The sequence below is a fragment of the Malus domestica genome, chromosome 02 (assembly GCF_042453785.1).
Source record: "Malus domestica chromosome 02, GDT2T_hap1".
Taxonomy (NCBI): domain Eukaryota; kingdom Viridiplantae; phylum Streptophyta; class Magnoliopsida; order Rosales; family Rosaceae; genus Malus; species Malus domestica.
The window spans coordinates 22,197,709-22,221,907 of record NC_091662.1 but is presented as its reverse complement, the minus strand read 5'-3'; the positions used below and the strand labels follow the sequence as shown (position 1 = coordinate 22,221,907).

The 24,199-nt window shown below is 37.6% G+C and overlaps 1 protein-coding gene across 2 annotated transcripts; it reads right to left on the bottom strand.

Annotated features, from left to right (window-relative positions):
• Positions 1 to 1,350: 1,350 nt before the first annotated feature.
• On the bottom strand, positions 1,351 to 14,192 carry LOC103407349 (leucine carboxyl methyltransferase 1 homolog). Of its 2 annotated transcripts, XM_029093235.2 has the most exons (12): positions 14,022 to 14,190; positions 13,693 to 13,781; positions 13,452 to 13,594; positions 13,117 to 13,164; positions 12,775 to 12,856; positions 12,381 to 12,483; positions 11,591 to 11,759; positions 10,417 to 10,500; positions 3,781 to 3,845; positions 2,625 to 2,676; positions 2,195 to 2,233; positions 1,351 to 1,961 (listed from the first exon to the last, which is right to left on the bottom strand). In XM_029093235.2, the coding sequence occupies exons 1-12, from the start codon at positions 14,084 to 14,086 to the stop codon at positions 1,866 to 1,868; spliced, it is 1,035 nt and encodes a 344-aa protein (XP_028949068.1). In that variant the 5' UTR covers positions 14,087 to 14,190; the 3' UTR covers positions 1,351 to 1,865. The 2 variants fall into 2 exon arrangements, with proteins under 2 accessions (XP_028949068.1, XP_070673169.1); XM_070817068.1 differs by lacking the exons at positions 1,351 to 1,961; positions 2,195 to 2,233; positions 2,625 to 2,676; positions 3,781 to 3,845 and adding an exon at positions 8,032 to 8,906 and having other exon boundaries at positions 14,022 to 14,192.
• Between the last annotated feature and the right edge of the window lie 10,007 nt (positions 14,193 to 24,199).

Here is a 24,199-nt window from a genome sequence, read left to right as displayed (position 1 = left end):
CAATCTTGACATATCCTTTGTTTACTAAGCAAAGCATTTATCTTTCTCAATCTTGACATATCCTTTGTTTACTAAGACACAATGGACGAAAAAAAAATGGATCCAAAATTGAAATAAGGTATGCTATACCCAATTTCAACTACGTATCAGTACTAAAGGAAATTGTTATCCCGTACTTGAACAACTACATTGTATCATTACCATATCATTTGGGTAGTGTTATTCATGCACCCATTTTTACTTATCAACAACCTTGATAATATTTATCCATTGATCTTATTTTAGTAATTCAATCCGACGATCAAAAATTGAGGCAAGTGCGTGAGAGGTAAAAATGTATGTGTGAACAACACCCTATCATTTTCACACCTGAAGAAGTAAACATGCTCTGGGTAGGGAACGAAGTTTTTCTCCTTCCATGAACCCTAAACTCTAAACATGCATTGGTATAATCTACTTTTAGCACTAGAGCTCGTTTGGTACACAAGATTAGATTAGAATGGAGCACTCCTTAAATTCAAAGGTATAGTGAAGGTGGAAGTGACTGATTTTTCATTTGGAAGGGGATTTAAAGAGGGTTATCTAATAACAAAATTCATCCCTTCTAATCCTTCCATTTTAAGGAGGATTGAAATAGATAAGTTTTATTCACGAGTAAATTCAGCTTGCATCCTCTAGAACATCATAATTTTATAATTTCTCCATTCAACCTACCTTTAGTTTAGCGGATTATTCATTACAATCTTTGTGTACCAAACAAGCTCCAAATATCATTGCTTATAATCTCTCTTGTAAAAACAAGGAGACTAAAAAACTGGTAGAAAATTCTGATTTGGGGCATTGATTAAGTTTTACTACTGCGAGTCCGAACCAGTATTGCCCTCAGTGTGTAGTGTGCTTCTGGTCAAATCAACCTCGTCCCCTGTCCTGTGTCCTGTGCTGGCACAACAATGACCCACACGAAAATGTGACATCGAATTTCCACTACCTTCCAAGCAATGTTAAATTTTTTCAATAACGTGAAATTTCTAAGAAAATATCCAAAAACAATCAGAGAAAGATATAAAAACGGAGGATGAAGTCTAAGCTTCACCTTATATCAGTCGATATTTACAAAAATTTGCAATCGATATTTCCACCAATACTAATATTTTAAATCCTGCTTCCAAGCCAATGACATAATGGTCAATATGTCAATCCAAAAACGAGAAAATAGAGAAAGGAAAAGCAAGAGGATAAAAGAAAAGGGAAATCCAATAGGAAAAAGAAAATTTTAACGAAAAACTATATTTTTACATTAAAAAATCAATCATGATACTATTTACTTTACCCTTTATTTTGTCCTTATCGTTAAAACTCAAAGTTTTCAAACTCTTTTCATTAATTTTCCTTAGGAAAAAAGGAGCATCCAACCAATCCAAATCCTTATATTTTATTTTTCTCCCCGCCTCACATGGCCTTTTGCCCCACAACCACATGACAGGAGGCCGATGAGATTAGATACTTTTGGGTGCTATGGTGGACCCCACCAAGTTTCTCTTTTTTTTTTTTGAAAACTCCCCACCAAGTTTCTTTGCCAGACAGCTAGCACAAAGAGGAACAACCAAAAAGGATCTATTTTCTTTCGAGTCAAAACAATACTAACACACGAAGATAGATGGCTCATCATCCTTTTTGGATATTATACCCTGAAAGAGTAACTAATAGTTGAGACTTCACATCCTTAGAGAGACCATCTGTTTAGCCAGACAGACCTCCCCATCCCGGAAGTTGGGCCGCCACGCGCAATCTGATGGGCTCCTTTGATGCATTTGTTTAACCAGACTGGGTAATGGCATGACAGTATGGTCTAGTCTCTCGTGTTTTCATGGTGATGCTGACGAGGAGGGGTTGAGCACGTGCGGCTGAGGCTGCTGGTGGACGTGGTTGTTGTTAAGAAACCCAAAATCACCGAACAGACCCTGAAACATGAGGAAAGACAAGTGAAAATGTTAACAGTTTTTTACGACAAGTTCTCGCTCACCATCAGGTAGGCAAAATGAGAATTTGGACCTTATATTTGTTCATATTCCAAAAGATTATTCGAGTTATTTGGGTCGGTCTTGTGTGACAATATATAACTATGAAAAAACTTAGACTGTAAAACGCATATGTGTGATATGCATCCCAGGATTTCAGTCGCATATGGACATACCAGTGCATCATTGATTGCATAAGCTACGCAGTAGTGCTCCTGAAAATCAGAAGATTGGGACAATACTCAGCGAAAAATTAAAATATCAATGAGCATATGACAATAAATCCTTCACTGCCCCCAGAATAGAGGAGAGAGATAAAGATGACCCAAATCATATCGGCATTTTCTGATAGGGCAGTACAGGTGACACGATCCAGCGTCCCAGACAAAGGACCAATCGTTGCATCTGGCCCTACGCAACCTAGGTCACTGGACTCACTGCAGTCCCATGAATCGTGTGCCTGCATGTGGAAACTCACACATGCGCAAGCGTACGCACAAATACAGGGAGGAGACCAATGTAACTAACCCCTGTCAAATTACTTTTACCAAAAAATGTTCCAACAATTCTGTTTCCTTTAACAAAATAAATGAAGAGGTGACTTGCCTGCATCATATGCCATTCTTCAAATTCATCAAACAATTCCAATCGTTCAATCCTAATCAACAAGACATCACATATCCCAATAATAATTCAGAAATGATAGCAAGTTAGCTGACAAAGAGCCATAAAAAGAGCCAATGCATGGACATAAATAAAAACAAAAACGAAAGCAGAGGCACTTTATATCCTAGAAATTAGAAGTTTTAGAACCTTGAAAACATTGGTGGTACAGCAATATCACTACCATAGGATCTTGGTACAACCATATAAAATCAAAGAAACTTTCAAATATATAATAGCAATAGGAATACCAAAAACAGAAAGAACAAGAAAAAGCATAAAATCAGGGAAAAGACTTCCAGAGAAAAGTCTAGAGGGTTCTAATTTTCTGTATAGTAGATTCTGAAAAGCCGCTTATTTGCCCCCTTCCTAACCTTCATGATCGAAACCCAAATTTGAAGTTTTTATTCTTAGGAATACTCAAGGACAGAACTCAACTCGAGTAGGAATGTATATGTTAGGAATCACAACACCTCCTCTCAAGGACATAACTATACATGTAATGAAAATATTAAACTAGGAACTGGCTTTCTAAGCAGGTACATGATCAATTAGATAGTTCAGAAAATGGAATCCAAATATGAGTACTAACGACTGTATGACATATTCTATTAAAACTTCATGTTTGGTTAGCTTGGACTATCTAAATTTTTTTTCAAGCAGAGCAGAATAAAATGGGTATCAAGATATTCTGAAAGCCAAGCAGTTTCACAGATTTGTAGAACTTAAAGACAGTTAATTAAATAAGGAGAAATTTTTGATAAACACTAATCCAAGTTCCTGGTAAAAATTAAGTGATGGGAATTGAAAAAAGTGAATATTGTCCTTTCATGTAGGAGCTGTCTGGCTATATTTGACAGTTATTCTGTTCACTGGCTGTATTGTGGGTTCACTCCCTCTGTACTATTTTACTAAAACTCAGTGGACGGCTGGTTCACTGGTTTTCTATCGGTATTCTTTTTCAATTACAGAAACTTTTTCAATTATAGAATGATTGTTCTTCGCAACAAAAAAGAAACAAGAAATATAAGAAGTGAAGCATGTCACTGCAAAGACAAGCAAACAACTAACAGTTTTCCAAGATACACATTAGAGATACCTGCGTCTTTCTTGAGCTTCAACAAAATCACTGTACACTTTAAGCATGTCCCAGGCAACAGCCCTCTGAAACCTCACACATTCAAATTCACAACATTACTAAAAATAAAGATACATATGGGATGAAGATTAATCAAATGAAATAGAAACAACAATGGACATGATGCAAATAAAAGCAACCTAAAACATTAAACTTCATTTTGGAAGGTGTTGATGCACAAAACTGGAGGTCTTAGAACAACGTAAATCCGACCGTGAATTTGCAAGTAATGTAAATAACACAAGATGTATCGTGGTTCACCCCAAGGTTTGGGCTACGTCCACACTAATTATGTATTTATCTGAGGGAGAGAGAGATAGTGTGAAGCAAAATCAATTCATGGTACCCAACAAAAGCTTCAATTCTAAAGCTTCACCTACAAAGCTTCAACTCCAAAGCTTCAACTCTAAAGCTTCAACAGAAAAGCTTCACCAAAAAAAGTTTCATCAATGGAGGACAACTATAAATTCTCAAAAGCTTCACACTATCTTGATCAAGATAGTGTGAAGCAAAATCAATTCATGGTACCCAACAAAAGCTTCACCAACAAAAGCTTCATTAATGGAGGACAACTATAAATTCTCAAAAGCTTCACACTATCTTGATCAAGATAGTGTGAAGCAAAATCAATTTATGGTACCCAACAAAAGCTTCAACTCCAAAGCTTCACCTACAAAAGCTTCAACACAAAAGCTTCACCCACAAAAACTTCAACACAAAAGCTTCACCAACAAAAGCTTCATCAATGGAAGACAACTACAAATTCTCAAAAGCTTCACACTATCTTGATCAAGATAGTGAGCTTCACCTACAAAGCTTCTAACTCCAAAGCTTCAACACAAAAGATTCACCCACAAAAGCTTCACCCACAAAGCTTCAACACAAAAGCTTTACCTACAAAAGCTTCACACTATCTTGATCAAGATAGTGTGAAGCAAAATCAATTCATGGTGCCCAACAAAACTTCACCTACAAAACTTCAACACCAAAGCTTCGCCTACAAAGCTTAAAATATATATATATATATATATACAGAGAGCTTAAGGAGAGGGATCCCTATTTTTTGAAAAAAATGGGGATTAGGTGTGGGGCCCACTTCACAACAAATTTCAACAATCCGAACCGTCTATTTTGTTAGTCTCGATTCATAAATCATCCTTGCAAAATATTAGCTAAATTGGAAATGTTTAAGACATCTAATTGGGTTCAAGGAAATAAACGATTACTTTTGTTATATAAGAAAATATGAAATTTGATATTGATAATTAAATAGGCAAATGGTTTCGGATTGAATTGAATTTTTGCAAGGATGATCTATGAATCAAGACTAACAAAATAGACGGTTCGGATCGTTGAAATTTGTTGTGAAGTGGGCCCCACACCTAATCCCCATTTTTTTCAAAAAATAGGGATCCCTCCCCTTAAGCTCTATATATATATATATATATATATTCGAAAATTCAAAAATTCAAAAATTCAAAAATTCAAAAATTCAAAAATTCGAAAAAAAAAATTTGCCTAGGCCTCCTCTTCTTTAGGCCTAACAACTTTCATAACAAATATATATGAAGGAGTTTTGGGCTACCACTTAGAAAGGAAATGCCTCATTCGTCAACTCCCGAAGACTTGGGGAACTCCTACTAGGGCTAGGCAAACGGGTACAGGAACCGCGGGTCGGGGCAGGTACGGGCCGGTTCCTATTTTTAAAAAATAGAAATGGGGCGAGCCGGGGCGGGCCTTTGTGATTTTAGGTTCAGGCCGGTTCCTGGAGTATAGGAACCGCGGGTACCCGGACCGGCCCATTTGTAATTAAAATGAATGGACCAGATTGATGAATAAGCTACATATCTAATCTGAACCGTTGTTTTAGTGTTATCCTAAGTTCTCTATCTCTCTCATCCCTATTCCCCACTCTCACTCTCACTCTCTCAAACTCTCAGACCTCAGTCCCTCGACTCCAATCCCCTCACCAACCGTCGATTCTCCTCAGCGAATACAACGGCACCACCCATCATCCTCCTCAACAACATCCCAGAGAACCTAGGCCATCACCCTTGCCATCGATTCTCTCCTCTTGGACAACAACCCCCGCCGTCGTGACCGCCATCACCCCATCACCATCGTCGAGGACACTGGTACCAGCCATCATCCCTCTAAAATTTAGGTAATTTTGAATTAGGGTTTTGTTATTAATTTGAATTTTGGGTGTAGGGATTTTAAGTTTTTTAAATTGGAATTTGGGATTTTAGGGTTTTCGAACTAGGTTACTAGAGTTAATTTTGCAGTAGAGAAGATTGTGGGTTTTACTTTGTTCTTAATATCGCTCATTTCGGTGGAGAAGATTTTGATCAAGATTTTGAAGTTCATGATCAGTTCTTTTATATTAGTAATCTTAATGATTGGCACTACACATGTTTTTAGTGCATGGCATTCATTATTCTTTCTTTTTTATAAGCATTCATTATACTTTATTGCAGTTTTGTTCCATTCTCAGCTTGTCTTTCCTCACCCTTCTTATGCAATTCCATTGGTTGTGGATATTGAACATTCTACAGTAGTTTTAAATTTTGCGTTTGAATATAATTGTTCTACGAGTGATAGAGTTTTGGACGTCCTAATCATTTGTTGCTTTTAAATAATCGGCAGACTTCTGTCTATTTGATTTTTGCAGTGTGTAAGATTATTTTTTATTTTTTACTTTTTTTTTTCTTTGAACAATTGGATGTTTGTGGTCTAAATGAGTATTGATTCTTGAATTGACAAGTATTCTTGGGAGGAAGTGCTGATCATGTATTATAACATTATCCTATAGCTTTATGTGTGGCTGAGATTGTGTAGGGAAGGAAATGTAAGTTGGGTAATTCATGCAGGGTACATAAGTAGTTTGGTGGTGATATGAATGCTTTTGTGAAGGTGCTGTATGCCAGCAATTTTTGGGGTTTCTTGGTTTGAGAGAAACACGAGGATCTTTGAAAACGATATTTGGGTGAGGACTAGTTACGGAATAAAGTTAGATTTTGTTCACCACGTTGGCTGACTATTTTCTCAATTTTATGATCCATATTCTTTGATTGGAAAGGTACTTTTTTTTGGATATTCTGATTTATATTGAAGGTCCTGTATGTAGGAAGAAATTGTATTGTTCATGTAGTCTGGTTTTTATTGTTGTCCGTTTTATGGTGGGGGACAACTCAACCGAAGAGATTGCATTTTGTTGAGGAGATTGGGTAGGCAATTAAAGCATTCCTTCTTATGCACCATAATGGTGATGAAATAAAGATCAAAATCTTCTAACATCTATGCTGCAAATGCTTTTTTCTTGGTTGTATCTATGCTGCAAATGTATCTGGTTGTATCTATGCTGCAAATGTCATGTTTATATTCTATTTTTGCTTACAGATTCAATGAGGATTGTTGTTGGAATTTGGGCGTTGGATGTTAATTTGAAATTTATTGCGGATGTGGTCTTGGACTCTCGGTTTCGGATGTTTTGTATGTTGATTTAATCTTTAGATGTTGGACAATGCAATGTTATTTTGGATGTATTGAATTTGTGCAATTGCAATCTGTGCAATATTGCAGTCTGCTTTTTTTTTTTTTTTTCAATTTGTGCAATATGTGCATTGCAAAATGCAAACTACAAACTGCAAACTGCAATTTGTGCAATCTGTTTTGTGCAAACTGCAATCTGTGTAAACTGGAATCTGTGCTAACTGTGTAAACTGCAATCTGTGCAGTTTTTTCAAACTGCAATTTATGCAATATGTGCAATTTTTTTCAAACAATCTGTGCAGCAAACATTTTTAAACAGCAAAAAAAAAAAAAAAAAAAACAAAAACCCGTGTAACCGGACCAAATTGGCCTGTTTCAACCAGGTCAAGTAAGGTTTGGTTCCTATTTTCAGAATTGTAATGCCCGACCCGACCCGCCCCGTCTCCTTTAATTCAAGGTCCGGTCCGGTCCCTTCAAAAATGGGCCCAGCCCTAACTCCTACCATATGCTACTGCACCTTGATACTCAGAAGTTTCACGACCACTCAGTGACTTGGATTTTTCAAGTCTCCAACCGAGAAGTTTTCCTCACTCGGGAAATTAAGGGAGCACTACCTCAACATACATGCTTCACTCTCAAAGCTTCAACATACAAGCTTCAACAAAAGAAAAAATTCAAATAACTTAGTGAAAAAAGCATTGGTGTATTTAACACAATAAGTTAAAATGAAGCAAATCTTGTTTATTGATATCTCCGATAAGTTACAAATATGTACATATACATGAATCAAAATAAACAAACAAGAGGGAGTCTTCACAAAGGTTGCTTATGAGAAGTCTCAGCAGTCGGCAGAGGCCCATAAAGAGTAGGCACCGGAGGGTAAACATTTGGAGCCTCAGTACTGGGCAGAACTCCAGAAGGAAGAGGCACCGAAGGTTGATTATTTGGAGCTTGATTACGCGGTACAGCCCCAGAAGACGAAGGCAATAAATGTCTTTAGAACAAACCCACAAACCTTTGATGATCAAGCAAAATCTGACAATCAGATTCCTGCAGCTAGTCAAGCTTCCTCTTCATGTTTGTAGCATAGTTATGTGCGAGCCTGTGCAACTGTTTATTCTCATGCTTGAGCCCTCTGATCTCCTATTTGAGACTTATCACTTCAGCCGCCAATGATTCAACTTGGCGGATTCGAGCAAATAAGCGTGGGGCCATATTAGACACAGAGCCTGCACACTAAACACTGAGAGCCAGACTCCCAACAGGATTACTTTCTCAAAAATCGAAGAGACACTGCTCTCCGAATCTCAAGAGTCAAACTCCCAAAAGGATTGCTTTCTCAAAAATCGAAAAGGCAATGCTATCCAAATCTCAAAAGCCAGACTCCCAACAAGATTGTTTTCTCAAAAATCGAAAAGGCACCGCTCTCCAAATCTCAAGAGTCAGACTCCCAACAAGATTGCTTTCTCAAAAATCAAAGAGGCACCGTTCTCCAAATCTCGAGAGCCAGATCCCCGACAAGATTGCTTGTTCGAAAACCGAAAAGGCATCGCTCTCCGAACTTCGAAAGCCAGATTTCCTTGGATAAAGCTTATCTGCAATCTTCACACGCAACATCAGCTTTCCAGATACCACATACCATTTTTTCAAAGTGCTCTGACAAAGTTAAAACACGTGAAACTTGCAACTCCCACTACATTGCTACGACCAAGAAAGGTAAAGGAATAGCATTACTACTTGTTGTTAGGGAGACTCCTATATATGTCTACCTCCATCCTCCACGGACAGGCAGACCTGCAAAAATGCTCAACCCTTCCTCATATCTAAAAGGGCACTCCCAACGAAGCCTCTCGAAATACTCACAGCTTTCTCCCCCCCCCCCCAATAATACCTATGCAAACCAGCCACACCAGAGCAAGAGTATCTCATATCATCAGGGTCAAAAGCAAGAATATCTCATATCATGTTTTTTTCATGTCTTTTCCTTTGCCCTTGTTCTTACCTGCAAGACAAGGAGAAAGAAAGCAATCAGTCAACACTTGGAATCAAGCTTCCAGTCAGGAACTGACTGCCTGTAACCCCTTGCCTGATTACTTACCTCGCATTGCTTCCAGAGAAGATGTCACATCTACGTATGAGACAGATAAGGCAAGTGAAAATGATACCACACTTCGGTACTTAGAAGTTTCGTGATTACTCAATGGCTTGGATCTTGCAAGTCCCCAACCGAGGAGCTTCCCTCACTCGGGAACTTAGGGGAGCACTATTTGTACCATACTTGACCAATCCCGAAACTACTGAGCACCGGTCAACATTATACCAGCAAGGATCCAGAAGAGTTTCCCTCCAACCAAGAGGCCAATCACAGCGTGACACGTGTCGACATCAGAAGCCAATCATAGCGTGACACGTGTCGACATCAGAAGCCAATCACAACACGACACGTGTCAATGTTAGAATGAAACTAAAAACTCTTCTATAAATAGAGATCATTCTCTCACAATATTTCCTAATGTCATTTGTACTAAATCATTTACTAGTACTCACTAAAGGAGAGCTTGAACCTATGTACTTGCGTAAACCCTTTACAATTAATGAGAACTCTACTCCGTGGACGTAGCCAATCTGGGTGAACCACGTACATCTTGTGTTTACTTCCCTATCCCTATCTATTTACATATTTATCCACTAGTGACCGGAGCAATCTAACGAAGGTCACAAATTTGACATTTTCTGTTGTACCAAAGTCCCCACTGATTTTGTGCATCAACAGAAGGTGACCAAGTTTTAATGGTGAACACAAATTCCTACGATGTGAAACTTCATTTTTTTTTTTTTTTTGGGGTGTGAATAAAATCTTCAGAGAACCTTAAAGTTGTCATGTTATTATTTGTTCCAACCTATTTCCTGCTTTCTAAGGATCTAGTTCATAGTAGATGACTGCTCTACCATAATTTAAAGGAGTTAATCACCGTTGCAAATTGGGTGATGTACCCATACCCAAGAGAGTAAAGAAGTTCTGGTGTATCATCACATACATCTCAGTATATCCAGAATATGATAGTTTAATGCTAAAAGGTACTAAATATAATTTACAACACCTACCTGCCATCCTTGGTCAACAAAAAGGTTTTCCTTTGCCTGTAATGTTGGTGTATCATGTATGCCCAAGAGCGCACAGCCTCGACTCTGAAAATACAAAACAATAACGATACTATTTACACATCAAATTTTTATTCCAGATAACATGAGATGGTGCTGAGCAAACATAGTTTCACCTAAAGGAATAAAGAGATAAAATTAAGCATGAAACAGAAGCAGTTCCAGACCAAAAAGGTGAAGGTGTGTGTGGCCTAGACAATCTTCAAGTTTGATATATCCGTTTTTGGATTGATTTATATATTTATTCTATTCAAAACAAGAGAATTGATTTAAAATTTAGCCCACAGTAATAACTGTAATTCAGGTGCCTAGTAACTGAAACAAAACACAACTGTCCTCAAATGTCCTATTATTCCTCTCCGCCATAAACACAACGAGAAGCACAATGACATTGCCTTCCAAATAATACTGTAGTTCAGGTGCCTAGTAAAACAGCTTCACCTCTTCTAATATTTACAGAGTATTTAAAATATATACAGGACTCAACAGACTCTAAATGGACACTACAAGCATAAAAGTTGAGGCAAGCACAAAATCATCATAGCCCATGCTCATTGTAGTTTATCACACTGCACAAAGTATTATCTTCCTTTGTTTAACGGGACCTTTATAATTAACAACAGAACTTGGAACTTACAAAACCTATTTTGGTTGCATGAGCAAAGCCCCAAAACATATTCCCAATGAACAACTGACCTTATCTATCATGAGTTCCTAGAGTTTAAAAAAAATATCATTGCAAGGTTCTGCCCTGTTCTCAGACAAAGGCTGAGACAAAATTGCCATGCATATCAGAGAACCTGAGTTTTGAAACGTGTAGTTTTGGTACTTTAATGGTAATTTGATTAGGAGATCTCTCATATCAGTACTCTTCCAACACCTGTGCTTCTGATATTATTTTAAACATTTAAGTTTTTATCTATCACTAAATAATTCAAAACTGAGTATAATAAAATGGTGAAGATCTGAAAGGGCTCAATTTTTATTTTATCTTTTTAGAAAGAAACAAAGACAATAGAAAGACACCAAGGGGAAAGCTGCATTGTGAATGAAATTTAAAATAAAAGTACTGAATTACTAAATAAATAAGGAAAAACTGGAAGAAAGTAAAACAGACCTCCAAGTTTCTGATCATCTGCTGCCCAAAAGCATCATCCGGATGAATCTGCTCATATAAGAAAAATACCGCTGTAGAAAATGCTTTTGCTGTCCATCTAACTATGGAACGACTTGAATCTGGATCCAAGTATATCAAAACGCATTCTGCAATTATAAAAGTTGGAAGGCTGATAATAATATTAGAATAAACCATTTAATCACTAACTCAAGAAAAACTTAAACAACAGGATATCAATTAATCCGGAAAGAATAAAGGAAAGACTCAGTGAAAACATTAACAACATATTGCAGGTTCCCCAGGATTCACCACACCAAATGGGATGGACAACAGAATCAGCATAGACCCTATACCCTATAGCATGAGACTTCTTCCCAAATTTTCTATGCATGTGAGATTGGTCCCTGATCTCTCGCATTTCTTTCCATGAGGAGTCAACCCAATTCCAACTTTTACTTTTTATAGTAATTCCCAAGGAAAATTTGTTTCCTACTTATTCCCCCTCCCCAAGACCCCCCCCCCTTGGTCATCTCTCTTGTCAAAAAGATCCACAGGTCTTCTATTAATTTATTCTTTGATAAGAATCAAGAGGCAATTTTTAGCAAGTGAGTACCAAATGCATATTTTGTATAGTAGATAAAACAGTCTCCCTAACAATAAAAAGCATCACCATATTTTACGGAGGCTACAGTAATTGATATCTAAATGACGCACCACAAAAGGAAAAATCAGTAATCCAAAACCCCAAAGTGCTGAAATTACTGTAATGAGATTTAATGTAAGCACATACCTCGGATTCATACCAGCTAAAGCTATAACATTGTCTAGTTTTGGTATGTCACGCAAATCAACAGGAAGTAGCTTGTAGTGGTCACTGAGCACTTCTCCACTTTCTGCAAAGTAAAAATACTCTAACTGTGTACTGATACCGGTTTGAGTATTTCAATTCTGAACATATGAAAAATAACTGACATTCCTAAAGATACGAATTAAAGTTCCAATCATAAGATAAAGGGGAATCAGCAAGGAAAGTTATAAAAGTGCATCAGTGAAGTTTGCAACTTTGCACAATTCATATAGGTACATAAGAAAAAAAAATCAAAGAGAGCACTTCAAAGACACGTGTGGTCAATTGAACGGAAGCAGCCATAGATTTATAACATAAGCAACACAGGAGTACCTACCTCGAGAGATTGATGCTGTTGCACTAATTTTGTCCCTCAAATGACTGCACGTTTCAATAAGTGTGGCCTTCTTACTAGTTACCTAACAAACAAAAAACACATAGTTTAAATTCCTGGTGTGATAAAGATGCAAGTAAAAATAAAAAATTGAAGACAATATTTCTCTGCACTAGATACAGCAGCAAATTAACTCTTGGTCCAAAAGAAAACGGTCGGTTAGCTTGAGTTCATCCACAAAATATTCATTCATAAAATGCAAGATGGTTTGCATCCTTGAAGAAAAGTCAGTGTCTATAGCCAACACAATCGATGCAATGTTAATGAATATTTCATAAGCCATACCTCCTTAAAATCCAGCTCAACATATAAATATGGTGCTCTCCCCTCATCCTATCAACCAAAAAATCAAACAAGATGTGAACAAACCCGTAAATTTGTACACCACCATAATACTATTGACTCATGAATGTAGGAAACAAAGAGAAGATCACAAACAGAATCACGCTAAAGATTTGCACGGAAAAAAACACTCCTGATTCCTGAAACTATCTCAAAAGGGTTCCATCCTATTTCACAACCACAATGCTAGTAGGACAAGATTGACGTAGTTTCAACTCCTACGTTTTCCAAATACAAAATCGTACACAACCCACAACCAAAAATAAAAAATAAACTACCTGCAGCTGAAAATATGTTGTATCAAAGCCAGCTCCAAGTGATAATATCTGCTTCTTCAAATGACCCTTTTCGCCACCATTTCCTCCGGCATCAAGAAACTGATTTAGAAGCTTCCGCAGAGCGGCCCAACGTGCAAAGTAACCTGGTTTAATGCACAAACAAGCCAGAAAAGGAAATCAAAAGTCTTTACTGAACTTTCAACTCTAATTTTTTTATGGAGCAAGTAAACCTAAATCATACCGCGGTTAATAATCGGAGATCTTCTCACAGGTCTTCTCACAAACAAATGGACATAATCGTCTTTCATGTACCCTTTCTTCACGCACGACCTTTAAACAGTGATACAGTCACTTAAAAGTTAGCATCACACTCTTGACACAAAATTGGATTTTCCTCTCTAATTTCTCGGCAACCAAACATAAATTAAACAAAATTTCATCGCGCAGTACCATACAAAATGCAAATTTTGATGGAAAATATATGCGAAATTACAAAAATTAAGGAAAAAAAAAGATAAATAAAGGCTTAATTCGAAAAGGGCAGAAAGTGGAAAGGTAAAGAAAGCGCACAGTTTGCTGGCCGAGGCGTCGTCGTTTGTTGCTTGAACTGCTTCTTTGTTGCTGTGCGAATCCATTTCCAGATTTCAAGTTTTCTCCTCTCTCTCTCTCTCTCTCTTTCTTTCTCTGCATTTAATTTTAGGATGCTCTCTCCCTTTACTTCTTTTTGCTTCTCATCAAGGATTTAAATATCGATATTATCGACGAAATATCGTCGATAATATCGTTATTTTCATATAACGATATTTTCAATGTTTACAGTTAAGTATCGTAATAATATCGCGATAATATCGCTAATATCACGATATGATATTAGCGATATTATCGCGATATTAGCCATAATATCGCCGAGGATCCTCCGTCGTCGTCGCAACGGCAGCCGAAAATGAGCAATCCACGCTCAGACCCTGAAAATGAGCAATCCCTTTCTTCGGATCCCAAAACCCGCTCAGATTTGATGGGGGGAGAACCGAAGAAGGATCGAGAGACTGAGGGAGAAGAAGAAGGATTGAGAGACTGAAGGAGAAGGATGGACGGAGAGACTGAGGGAGAAGGATCGAGATCGAGGCTGAGGGAGAAGGATAGACGGACGGAGAGACTGAGGGAGAGAAGGATCGAGATCGAGGCTGAGGGAGAAGGATGGACGGACGACGGAGAGACTGAGGGAGAGAAGGAGAGACTGCGTGTGTGGTGTGTGCGTGTGTGGTCTGCGTGTGTGGTGTCTGCGTGTGTGGTCTGTGCGTGTGTTGCAGAGAAGAAGAGACTGAGGGAGAGAAGCAGAGAGAGGGAGAGCCTAGAAAGTGGAGAGAAAGAGAGGACTGAGAGAAGATAGATGTGAAGGATGGGGAATCGGGATGGAGGGGAGGTCACACCACACACATGGTGCTGAAATGGGGAAGCATGCTGCACCTTTTCAAAGTTTCAATTTCAACCACCCACCCAACCATGATTTTTACTTTTAATTTTAAAAAGTTAAATATAACCATTCAAAATATCTTAAGTTATATGACTTAATGTATTTTTAAATTTTAGATTGGTTGGATATTCTTTTTACATTTTATCATTCGATTTATTTGTGGGCTAACGAGGGAAACCAAACTAGCACATATGAACAAAAACTCGTCATCGTAGAGCTTTGGCTTCTATTCAAATTAGTAACATGAAAGGAAAACCAATCATACAATTTAGTCTAAATGGTGGAAGTGACGTTTCTACGTCAGTCTTATATTTACTACATCATCAATGTAATTAAAAACCTATAATTACCTAAGTAGAACCGTTCATCTCATTTTGGCGTCTTCGATTACCAAAACATAATCATGTACTATGCCTATATGATTTTGTATTAACACGTTGGATAAAAATATCACTCAAAATTTTGATATGGCTTTCAAAATTGACCAAACAGTTTTCTTTTTTCTCGAAACTAGATGATGTAAAATGTGATTAACCAAATTATTATTATTTTAAAAAAAATAAAGAAAAATTAGTATCCGATCCCTAGTTTCTAATGTTCATTTACTAAGTTCTTATCAGTTTTTATATTTTGATCAAAGTCTCTAGCATTAATGAATTACATGTAAGTTACATAACTTTCATAACAAAAATTAGTAATTTATTTAGAGTTTTAATACTCACATCCTTATTAAACTCCTAATTAATTTTCAATTCAAACATTTCAAATATATAAAAAAATAAAATAAGAATAAGTTTGTACCCATTAATTTTTATAAAAAAAAATTGATATGTACCCGTTATAAGAATAAGTCACTCATGTATCTTACCATGCAATATATAAAGTGTAAAATATTGTACTAATTCATTATATATAAATGATTATGGTGTGTTTAAACTTCTTTCATTAATTACTACATATATAAATGATTAATTACTACATATTTTCTACACTCACAATGTTTGTCAGCTCGCTATATAATCAACTTGATAATGTTAAATCCATCATGCAATGCATTTCCTTCCAATTTTTTGTGATAAACTAATAGATAATTGACTAAATAAACATCCTGCAAAGTTTCAATAAAAATTTCCAAGTTTTTCTTACAATTTCCGTGGTTTCCATGTAATTTTTATCGATATCGATATTTTATCGATATTTTCGTGTTTTCGGACTACCGATATTTCCGATATTACCGATATTTAATACCTTGCTTCTCACTTTGGTGCGTTTTTCTCGGACAACACACAACACAATAGGGTGGTTCGGTTCATTCAGGGTACGTTTGGTACGTGGGACGGGACGGGACGGAACGGGACGAGGCGTTCCGTCCCGCGTTTGGTGCGTCAAAAATGGGTGGAACGGGCTGTTCCACGGGATAGATTTTGGGTGTTTTTGCGTTCCACCTCCCCCCTGGAACGGGTTTGTTCCACGTCTGTGGAACACAATGTTTTACCATTTTAAGACAAATATACCCCATGTCTTTTTCAAAAATTACACCTTCGTTCCGTCCCGTCTCGTCCCGTCCCGTCCCGTCCCGTTCCGTCCCGTCCCGTCCCGTTCCGTCCCGTCCCGTCCCGTTCCGTCCCGTCTGCGTACCAAACGCACCCTCAGGTACCGTTTGGTACGTGGGACGGGACGAAATGGAGTTGAACGAAGTGTTCTATCCCACGTTTGGTGCGCTTAAAATGGGTGGAACGCGCTCTTTCACAGGACAAATTTTGGGTGAATTTTCGTTCCGTCTCATCCCTGGAACAACTCGTTCTACATCCGTGAAAAACAAAATTATAACATCTCCTTCTTCTTCCTCCTTGTTTTCATCGGAGGGCATCTTTGCTCTCTTTCCATTTCGTCTCGTCCCATCCCGTCTCATTCCGTTCCGTCCCGTCCCATATGCATATCAAACAATACCTTAGCTACCGTTTGGTACATGGGACGGGACAGAACTGAGTGGGACGAGGCATTCCGTCTCACGTTTGGTGCGCCTAAAACGGATGGAACATACTATTTCACATGACAAATTTTGGATGAATTTTCGTTCTGCCTCACCCCCTGGAACGACTCATTCCACATCCGTAGAATACAAAATTATAACTTCTTCATCTCCTTCTACTTCCTCCTTTTTTCCATTCGAGGGCATCTTTGTTCCCTCTCTGTTCCGTCCCATTCTGTCTGCATATCAAACGATACCTCAGTTTGGTTTTTTTTTTTTTAACAAACGATATTATCTACCTGAAAAGTATGAGCTTAGTCACGAAATGGCTAGCAATAATGTGTTTCACCATTTGGTTTGAGTTTTATCTGATACCAAAAACCATATCGAATTTACTGTTCGGTTCAATTCGGTTTTCCATCGATTTTTTTCGATTCGTTTCAATTTTGGTTCAATTTTTTCTAGTTCAGAATCGATTAGGTTCGAGTTTTTTTCTGACATGTTTTTATAAAAGAATTTGAAAATTGATAAAGAATGTTGTGCTGGAAATTGCAATCTCTAACTATAAGAAAATCAAAAAATTATTTCCAGAGCAGGGGCAAAGCGATAAAGTCAAAAGAAAGATGACGAAAGGTCCTAAAAATTTTCTCTTTTAACGAAAAACCATTTTTAAAGGTATAGTGAATAGTGTCAGTTAAAGGTAAAAATGTGATTTTTCGTTAAAAATGAACAGTACCGGAAGTGTTTTGTTAAAACTCCCTAAAATCAAAAGATGCAATGTGATTATACAGACTGAAACACAATCAAATTCGCCCCCACAATTTGTATAGTTTGACAATGAGAAAATGCATAGTGAAAAACACTCGCAGAACATTTTGGGAGAAACAAAAGAAAAAGAAGATAAAAGTTGGGGAGAAAACAAAAGAAAAAGAAGAGGGCTCAATATATTAGGGCTTCAAGTTTGCCTTTTTTCAAGACATTTGGGTTTGAAAATTGGGCTCAAAAAATAAATACCCAATATAAAATAAAATTAATATATTTTCAGTTTGGTCTGGTTTTCGAACCTTAGAAACTAAAACCGAACCAACCACATTCGGTTCGGTTTCTATTTCAACCTCAGTGGATAGAAATAGGTTTCTATGTGGATTTGCCAGATTTGTATATGTTTCTATGAATTTGTATGGATTTGTTAGGATTTCAAAGGAATTGAACCTGTACTGTTTGTACCTGAAATTCTTGCCAAATGTTGCTGCAGAGAAGAAAATGGCCAGGCCAATCTAATATCAATATTATAGACTCGTCTTCCATAAAAGAAAATTGCCTTGCCGATATTATAGTTGGCCTGCCAATCTAATACTGAAACAATAGTGACATGAACGAACAATCTACATAATATCATATCAAATTAACAAGAAATTCTATCATCCTTAACCACACAAATCATGTGTGTTTTATATAGGGTGCAAGCATGTACTAAATAAATTGACTTCTTATTTACCAGCAAGGAAATGCATGAGGATATTGAGATAACATAGAATTAACCAAAGTTATCTAGGAGATTGTTTCCTAGTTTCTCTTAACTTATTTTGTTCCCTAGTTTTTAGATTTTTTCTAGGAATGATTTTATTTTATAATGGTATAAATAAGACTAATTAGCCATTAGGATTCACTACGCATTAGTTTGGAGAACTCGACTTGGAGAACTTTTGACGATTCAACTTTATTTTTACAAGGTGTTTTCTATCCATGCTTTCAATAATATTTTGCTTTTTGACTATGATTATACATAATTAATTCGATTTCAATTTACTTATGTATTATGTAAGCAAATTTTGAATTATTAATCACCGTATTTGGAACTATCTAATTATCTTAATAATTAGGATATTTAGAAAAATAGTTTGATGCAATTTTGGTTGGAGAGTTGTCCCTGAAATTGACACACCCTGATCGAGATCAAGGCATGTTGGCCGTCACGTGAAGGTGACGTAGCCATGTGCACAGTGAGGAAGCAATAAGGATAAGAAATATATGAATAATTAAAAACCGAAACTACTAGAATGCACTAGTAATGACACGCCCCGATCCCGATGTCCTAGGGACAAAGGGATGGTCACGTGCTGGCCGACACTCGAAGGGTGACGAAAGCCATTTATTGAGTGTAAATGCTGACAACAAGGGATAGATAAGACTTATAAATATAAGAGAATAAAGAATATGTATTTAAGGAACGTGTTCAGAGCACACATCTAATCTAGAACATTAAAAGAATTAATATAAAAATTGAATGAACACAGAAGTGGGTCCTACACCGAGAGGACTCAAAGATATCGATGCGAAAGTGCCGGGATTGTACGCCTCGATTCTAAGTTTTGAAGGGGGCGCAAAACAAACATGAGTGGACCAATTTGATATAAATATAATAAAACAGTTATCAACATACTAACCCCCAGGTTTTATAAAAACACATATATAATGAAAAACATAGGTTTTCCGAAACCTAGCATGATGTGCAGTATCTCAAATTCATAACTTGTATATATAATAATCACTAGTGAATTGTCTGATAACCCCCAGGCCCCATGCCGGCTCCCCGTCTCTGAGCAGACAGTCAAAGGAAAATACACTTCAGGCCCCATGCCGGCTCCCCGTCTCTGTGCTAAATAGCCAGAGGAAACACACTCCAGGCCCTATGCCAACACCAAACCGTCGCCCGGGACGGACCGGAATCTATCCATAAGTCCCGTAGCGGAAAGGACCACTAGGTAAGTACGAAACCATTGAACATATATATATTGAAAAACAACTTCATAGTATAAAGTCATCCATCATCTATACTATAAAGAGGTGTTCGAAACATGTTCTAAATATCATATCGTCATCCATCGGATATTCTATAAGAACATGGGTTATAGGAAAAATAGTAATAATTTAAAGTAGCATCAGTAAGCATGTTATCTCAAAACGTTTCATAAAACGTAATCATTAAATCATGCCTTTCATGCAAGGAAGAAAATATCGGTAATATCAGAAATATCGGTAGTCCGAAAACACGGAAATATCGATGGAAATATCGGGATAATATCGATATCGATAAAAATTACATGGAAACCACGGAAATTGTAAGAAAAACTTGGAAATTTTTAATGAAACTTTGCAGGATGTTTATTTAGTCAATTATCTATTAGTTTATCACAAAAAATTGGAAGGAAATGCATTGTATGATGGATTTAACTGATTTAGGTTGATTATATCGCGAGCTGGCAAACATTGTGAGTGTAGAAAATATGTAGTAGTTAATGAAAGAAGTTTAAACACACCATAATCATTTATATATAATTAATTAGTAAAATATTGGGAGGTTTTATTTAGGATATTAAAAAAAAAAAAAAAGGGAAGTGAATAAAATGATGAAGAATAATGTGCCGAATTTGACACTGGTTTTTCGGCCAAACCACGACGAGTTGGCCGGCGTGCAAGGTATCAATCTCTTCGTCTCGTCGAGTAGTACAACTTTCATTTTTGTTTCACTCAATTTCGTTGAGTATTTAAAAAGTTATACTCATTTGAATCTTACCCAGTTTCCGGCGACCTCAGTGACTTTCGAGGAATTTTCCGGCCAAACCACGACGATTCAGACGTCGTGTAGGTACCATTCTCTTCGTCTCTTCGAGGGCTACAACTTTCGTGTTTGTCTTGCTTGATTTTGTCGAGTTTTGACAAAGTTATGGCCGTTTAAAGTGGGTGTGGATTTCCGGCCGAAATTCCTATTTTCTTTCTTGGTCGAGTCCCACATCGCCCGTGTGAGGGCAGTGAGCAAGCAAGAAGGCTTATAAAACCCACATTCCAAATCTGAGAAAAGCATGACTTGGTTGGCCTTTGGGCTATGATCAAGTGTAGTATGTGTTGAGATTTCTCAACATTTTTAAGTATTTTTGAATATTATATCGCAATATTATCGATAATTTTGAAAATATCGCGATATTATCGATAATATCGCGATATTTTGATGAAAATCATTTGGATAGTTAAAAAAATATCGGACCTTCAAAAAAACGATAATATCGGCGAAATATCGCCGATATTATCGATTTTTTCTTCCTTGCTTTCATGTATGCATTTCTACTATTAAAACATGCTTTTGAAGGGGTCCACTCACAGTACTTAGCCGCCGAAGAGCCACGCAAACTAATGAACAAGAAAACGTCACCAATAATTGCCCCTAAGCACATAAAGGGTCCAATTAATAAAACTCTATTTTAACAATTGAATTTGGGAAAACGGACTACAAAAACGGATCCAGGACGTCGAAATTAGCCTAGGAGAGGTCCTGGACGAAACTCCGAAAGTCAACTCAAAAAGTCAACATTGACCGTTGACCGATCAAAGTCAAAGTCAACGTCAACGTCAACGTCAAAGTCAACTCTGACCGTTGACTAGGTCAACAGTCAGAGTCAACTGGTCAAGGTCAAAGCCAGATTGGCTTGGATTGGGTTGGACTGAAAGGCCTTAAGGATTTTGGGTTTTATCTAAAGCTAATGGGTTTTGGGAAAAGGGCTGAAAGCCCACTTTATAATTGGCCCAAGGCCTTATTTCCTAAAACAAAAATTAAAATTAAATAAAAACCTTAAAAAGGTTTTTGGGTTGGGCTAGAGGGCTACGGGCCCTAAACATAATGGCCCGAAGGCCTTTGGGTCCTAAAACAATAACAAATAAACTAAAAACAATTAAAATGATACAAATGGGCTAGGGCTTGGGCTCCCTCACCACACGGCCCTAAGGCCCTCTTGCTATAGGAACTGGCTTGGGAGGCCTGGCCTCACCGGAACACCACCACCGAAGCTTCACAGCTCTGGCCGACTTCCACACACAACCCTAGACTTCGATCTAGGTACCAAAACGAAGAGCAAGACGAGGGGAGTATTTCTATACCTTCTTTTCGTCGTGGAACGACCGGAGATGGCCGGAATAACCCCCGAGGTCGCCGGAGTTGGGTGTGCTTACACCCGGCTTCAATTTCGTCCTATAACCTCCAAATTTCAAGAAATAAAACCAATTAAACCACAACCCACAAGATTCAAGGACGAAAAAGAGATAATTAGGGGCTCACCTAACCGGAGATTGAAAAAAATCTCGCCGGAGTCCCTTTTTTCGATTTCTGGGGTCGCGGGAACGAGAGGGAGAAAGAGAGTGAGAGCAGGACGAGGTGATGAAGGTGATGGGTCTTCCTTGCGCAGGTGCAATGGGTGCGTGTGTGTGCTTGCTGCGGTGCAGAGAAGCGAGAGCCGAGAGAGAGCCGAGAGGGACAGACAGAAGAAAGAAAAGAAAAACAGAAAAAAAGAAAAAAAAAGGAGTTCATGGGGGGAAAAAGAGAGAAGTGAGGTGAGTGAGGGGGATGCTGCCACGTGGCCGAGTGAGAAAGAAAGGAATCCATTTTTAGATTGGGTAGATAAAATGGGACAAAATTGATATATTTAAAATGTTTTGGGGTAATTACATACATATATCTTTATAATTAGGGGGTGGGTGTTACAAGTAAACAGGAAGTGTTAGGAGTAAGATACCAAAGTAAATACTCCTAATCAGAGCATAACAAGTCTAGGTGCAGTCCAGTAGGACAAGTACTAGTTATACAGTACCATAAGATGTCCTACATTTATTTTATTATGTCAGAACCGCCAAAGTCCTCAAGGCCATCAACAGCAAGCTTACCTAAAACCTAGAGGTGCGCAAAACAGAAAACGTGAGTGGGCAAAAACAAATGTTTTACAAGACCAATTCATTTATCAACATTTCTAACCCTCGCTGTAAAACATGTATAATTTTTCCCAAAATCAGAATATAAGCATATACATAAATATATATGTAAATATATCAATTCAAATCATGCTTCACATAATCATATTCATATGTATGTTATGCCAAGATATAACATAGTAAGTAACTTAGGTGAGAATAACTTCATAGAAATATGACATATTAGCCGAAACCCCTGTGGTAGTCTGTACGGTTGAATTCATAGCTCAAAAGTCAATCTAGCCGAAGTCACTACGATGACCTATACGACACTATACTGCATAAGAGTCGGAACCAAATGAAAAGGTCTGTTCGACAATACTGGGTGTAATATAATTATGCTCAATACTACTCTCACATAATAACTTGATGATAAATCGTTAGTCACCTACAAGTTGAAACCATAGTAAAGGTCTGTACGACAAGATTGTGCACCTAAATTGGATCCAATATGAGCATATGGTGCGAGAGGTGACATTATAAACAGGCATGTGTCATATCTCTGGCTAAATCACAATCACCCTAGGTGTAGTTTTATGAGCTCAACGTTATTCAATCGCATATCACATCATCGATAATTCACATAACCAAACATAACTCACCTGAGCTTACCTGAGCATCCACAGCACCATAATTATATATTATGCATCATATACTAATTCATATACGAATTATAAACTTACATGCATGGCATTCAAGGCATAATCTCATTAAAACGTATTTTCTGGGAAAATATTAAGTATATTAATATATACTGAAACCAAAAACCCACTTACTGGTATGTCGAAGAGTCGTAGCCCCCGAGTTGCCCTTGAACGCGCTCGTCCTCGGGATAAGTCTCACCTATATGCGAATTAACTATAAAAACGTTATTTAAAGCACATAGACAAAATTAGCTAATAACTTCTCATACAATGCTCAAATGGGATGTTTGAATATACCAATGTGATCTACACAACTCCACGAACATCCCCATATTTTTAGAAAAAAATTCCGACCACCCATGCGCCGGCCAAGGCACGGCCAGACGCGCTGCCCACGAGCGGGCACGTGCCTGGCACACTGACGGTGGCAGTAACAACGTTAGGGAATATTCTGTTAAATTCTAGAATATTCTATCTTAAAACTAACGGCGTCACCTTACACCATTGGCATATTCCGTCAAAATTAACGGAATATACTCATTCTTCCCCAATGAGTCACCCAACGCCAGCAACTGTTCACTGGTTTATGGAAAAACTTTTAACCTTATTTCTCCTTCATTTCAACACCAAACTTAATGAAATTTGAACCATTTTAAATATCTCACCAAGACGAATCAAACCGTACCTGAGTTGAGGCCGGAAACCCGCCGGAAAAAAGCCTCGATAATCCGGCCAAACTTAAAACTCATCGTTCTCGCTATTCCGACGTCCAAAATCATCCAACGAACCACTCCTAGACTCGTGAGGACCTCCTTAAGCTACCTATAAGCTTGAAATCCCAAAAAAAACATGAGATTTTACG

Coding starts and splice junctions, on each gene's coding strand:
- LOC103407349 (XM_029093235.2), bottom strand. CDS start 14,086: ATGGATTCGCACAGCAACAAAGAAGCAGTTCAAGCAACAAACGACGAC. Junction 10,501..11,590: donor AGATGATCAGAAACTTGGAG/GTCTGTTTTACT, acceptor TTGTATTTTCAG/AGTCGAGGCTGTGCGCTCTT. Junction 2,677..3,780: donor GAAGCTCAAGAAAGACGCAG/GTATCTCTAATG, acceptor CTTGTTGATTAG/GATTGAACGATTGGAATTGT.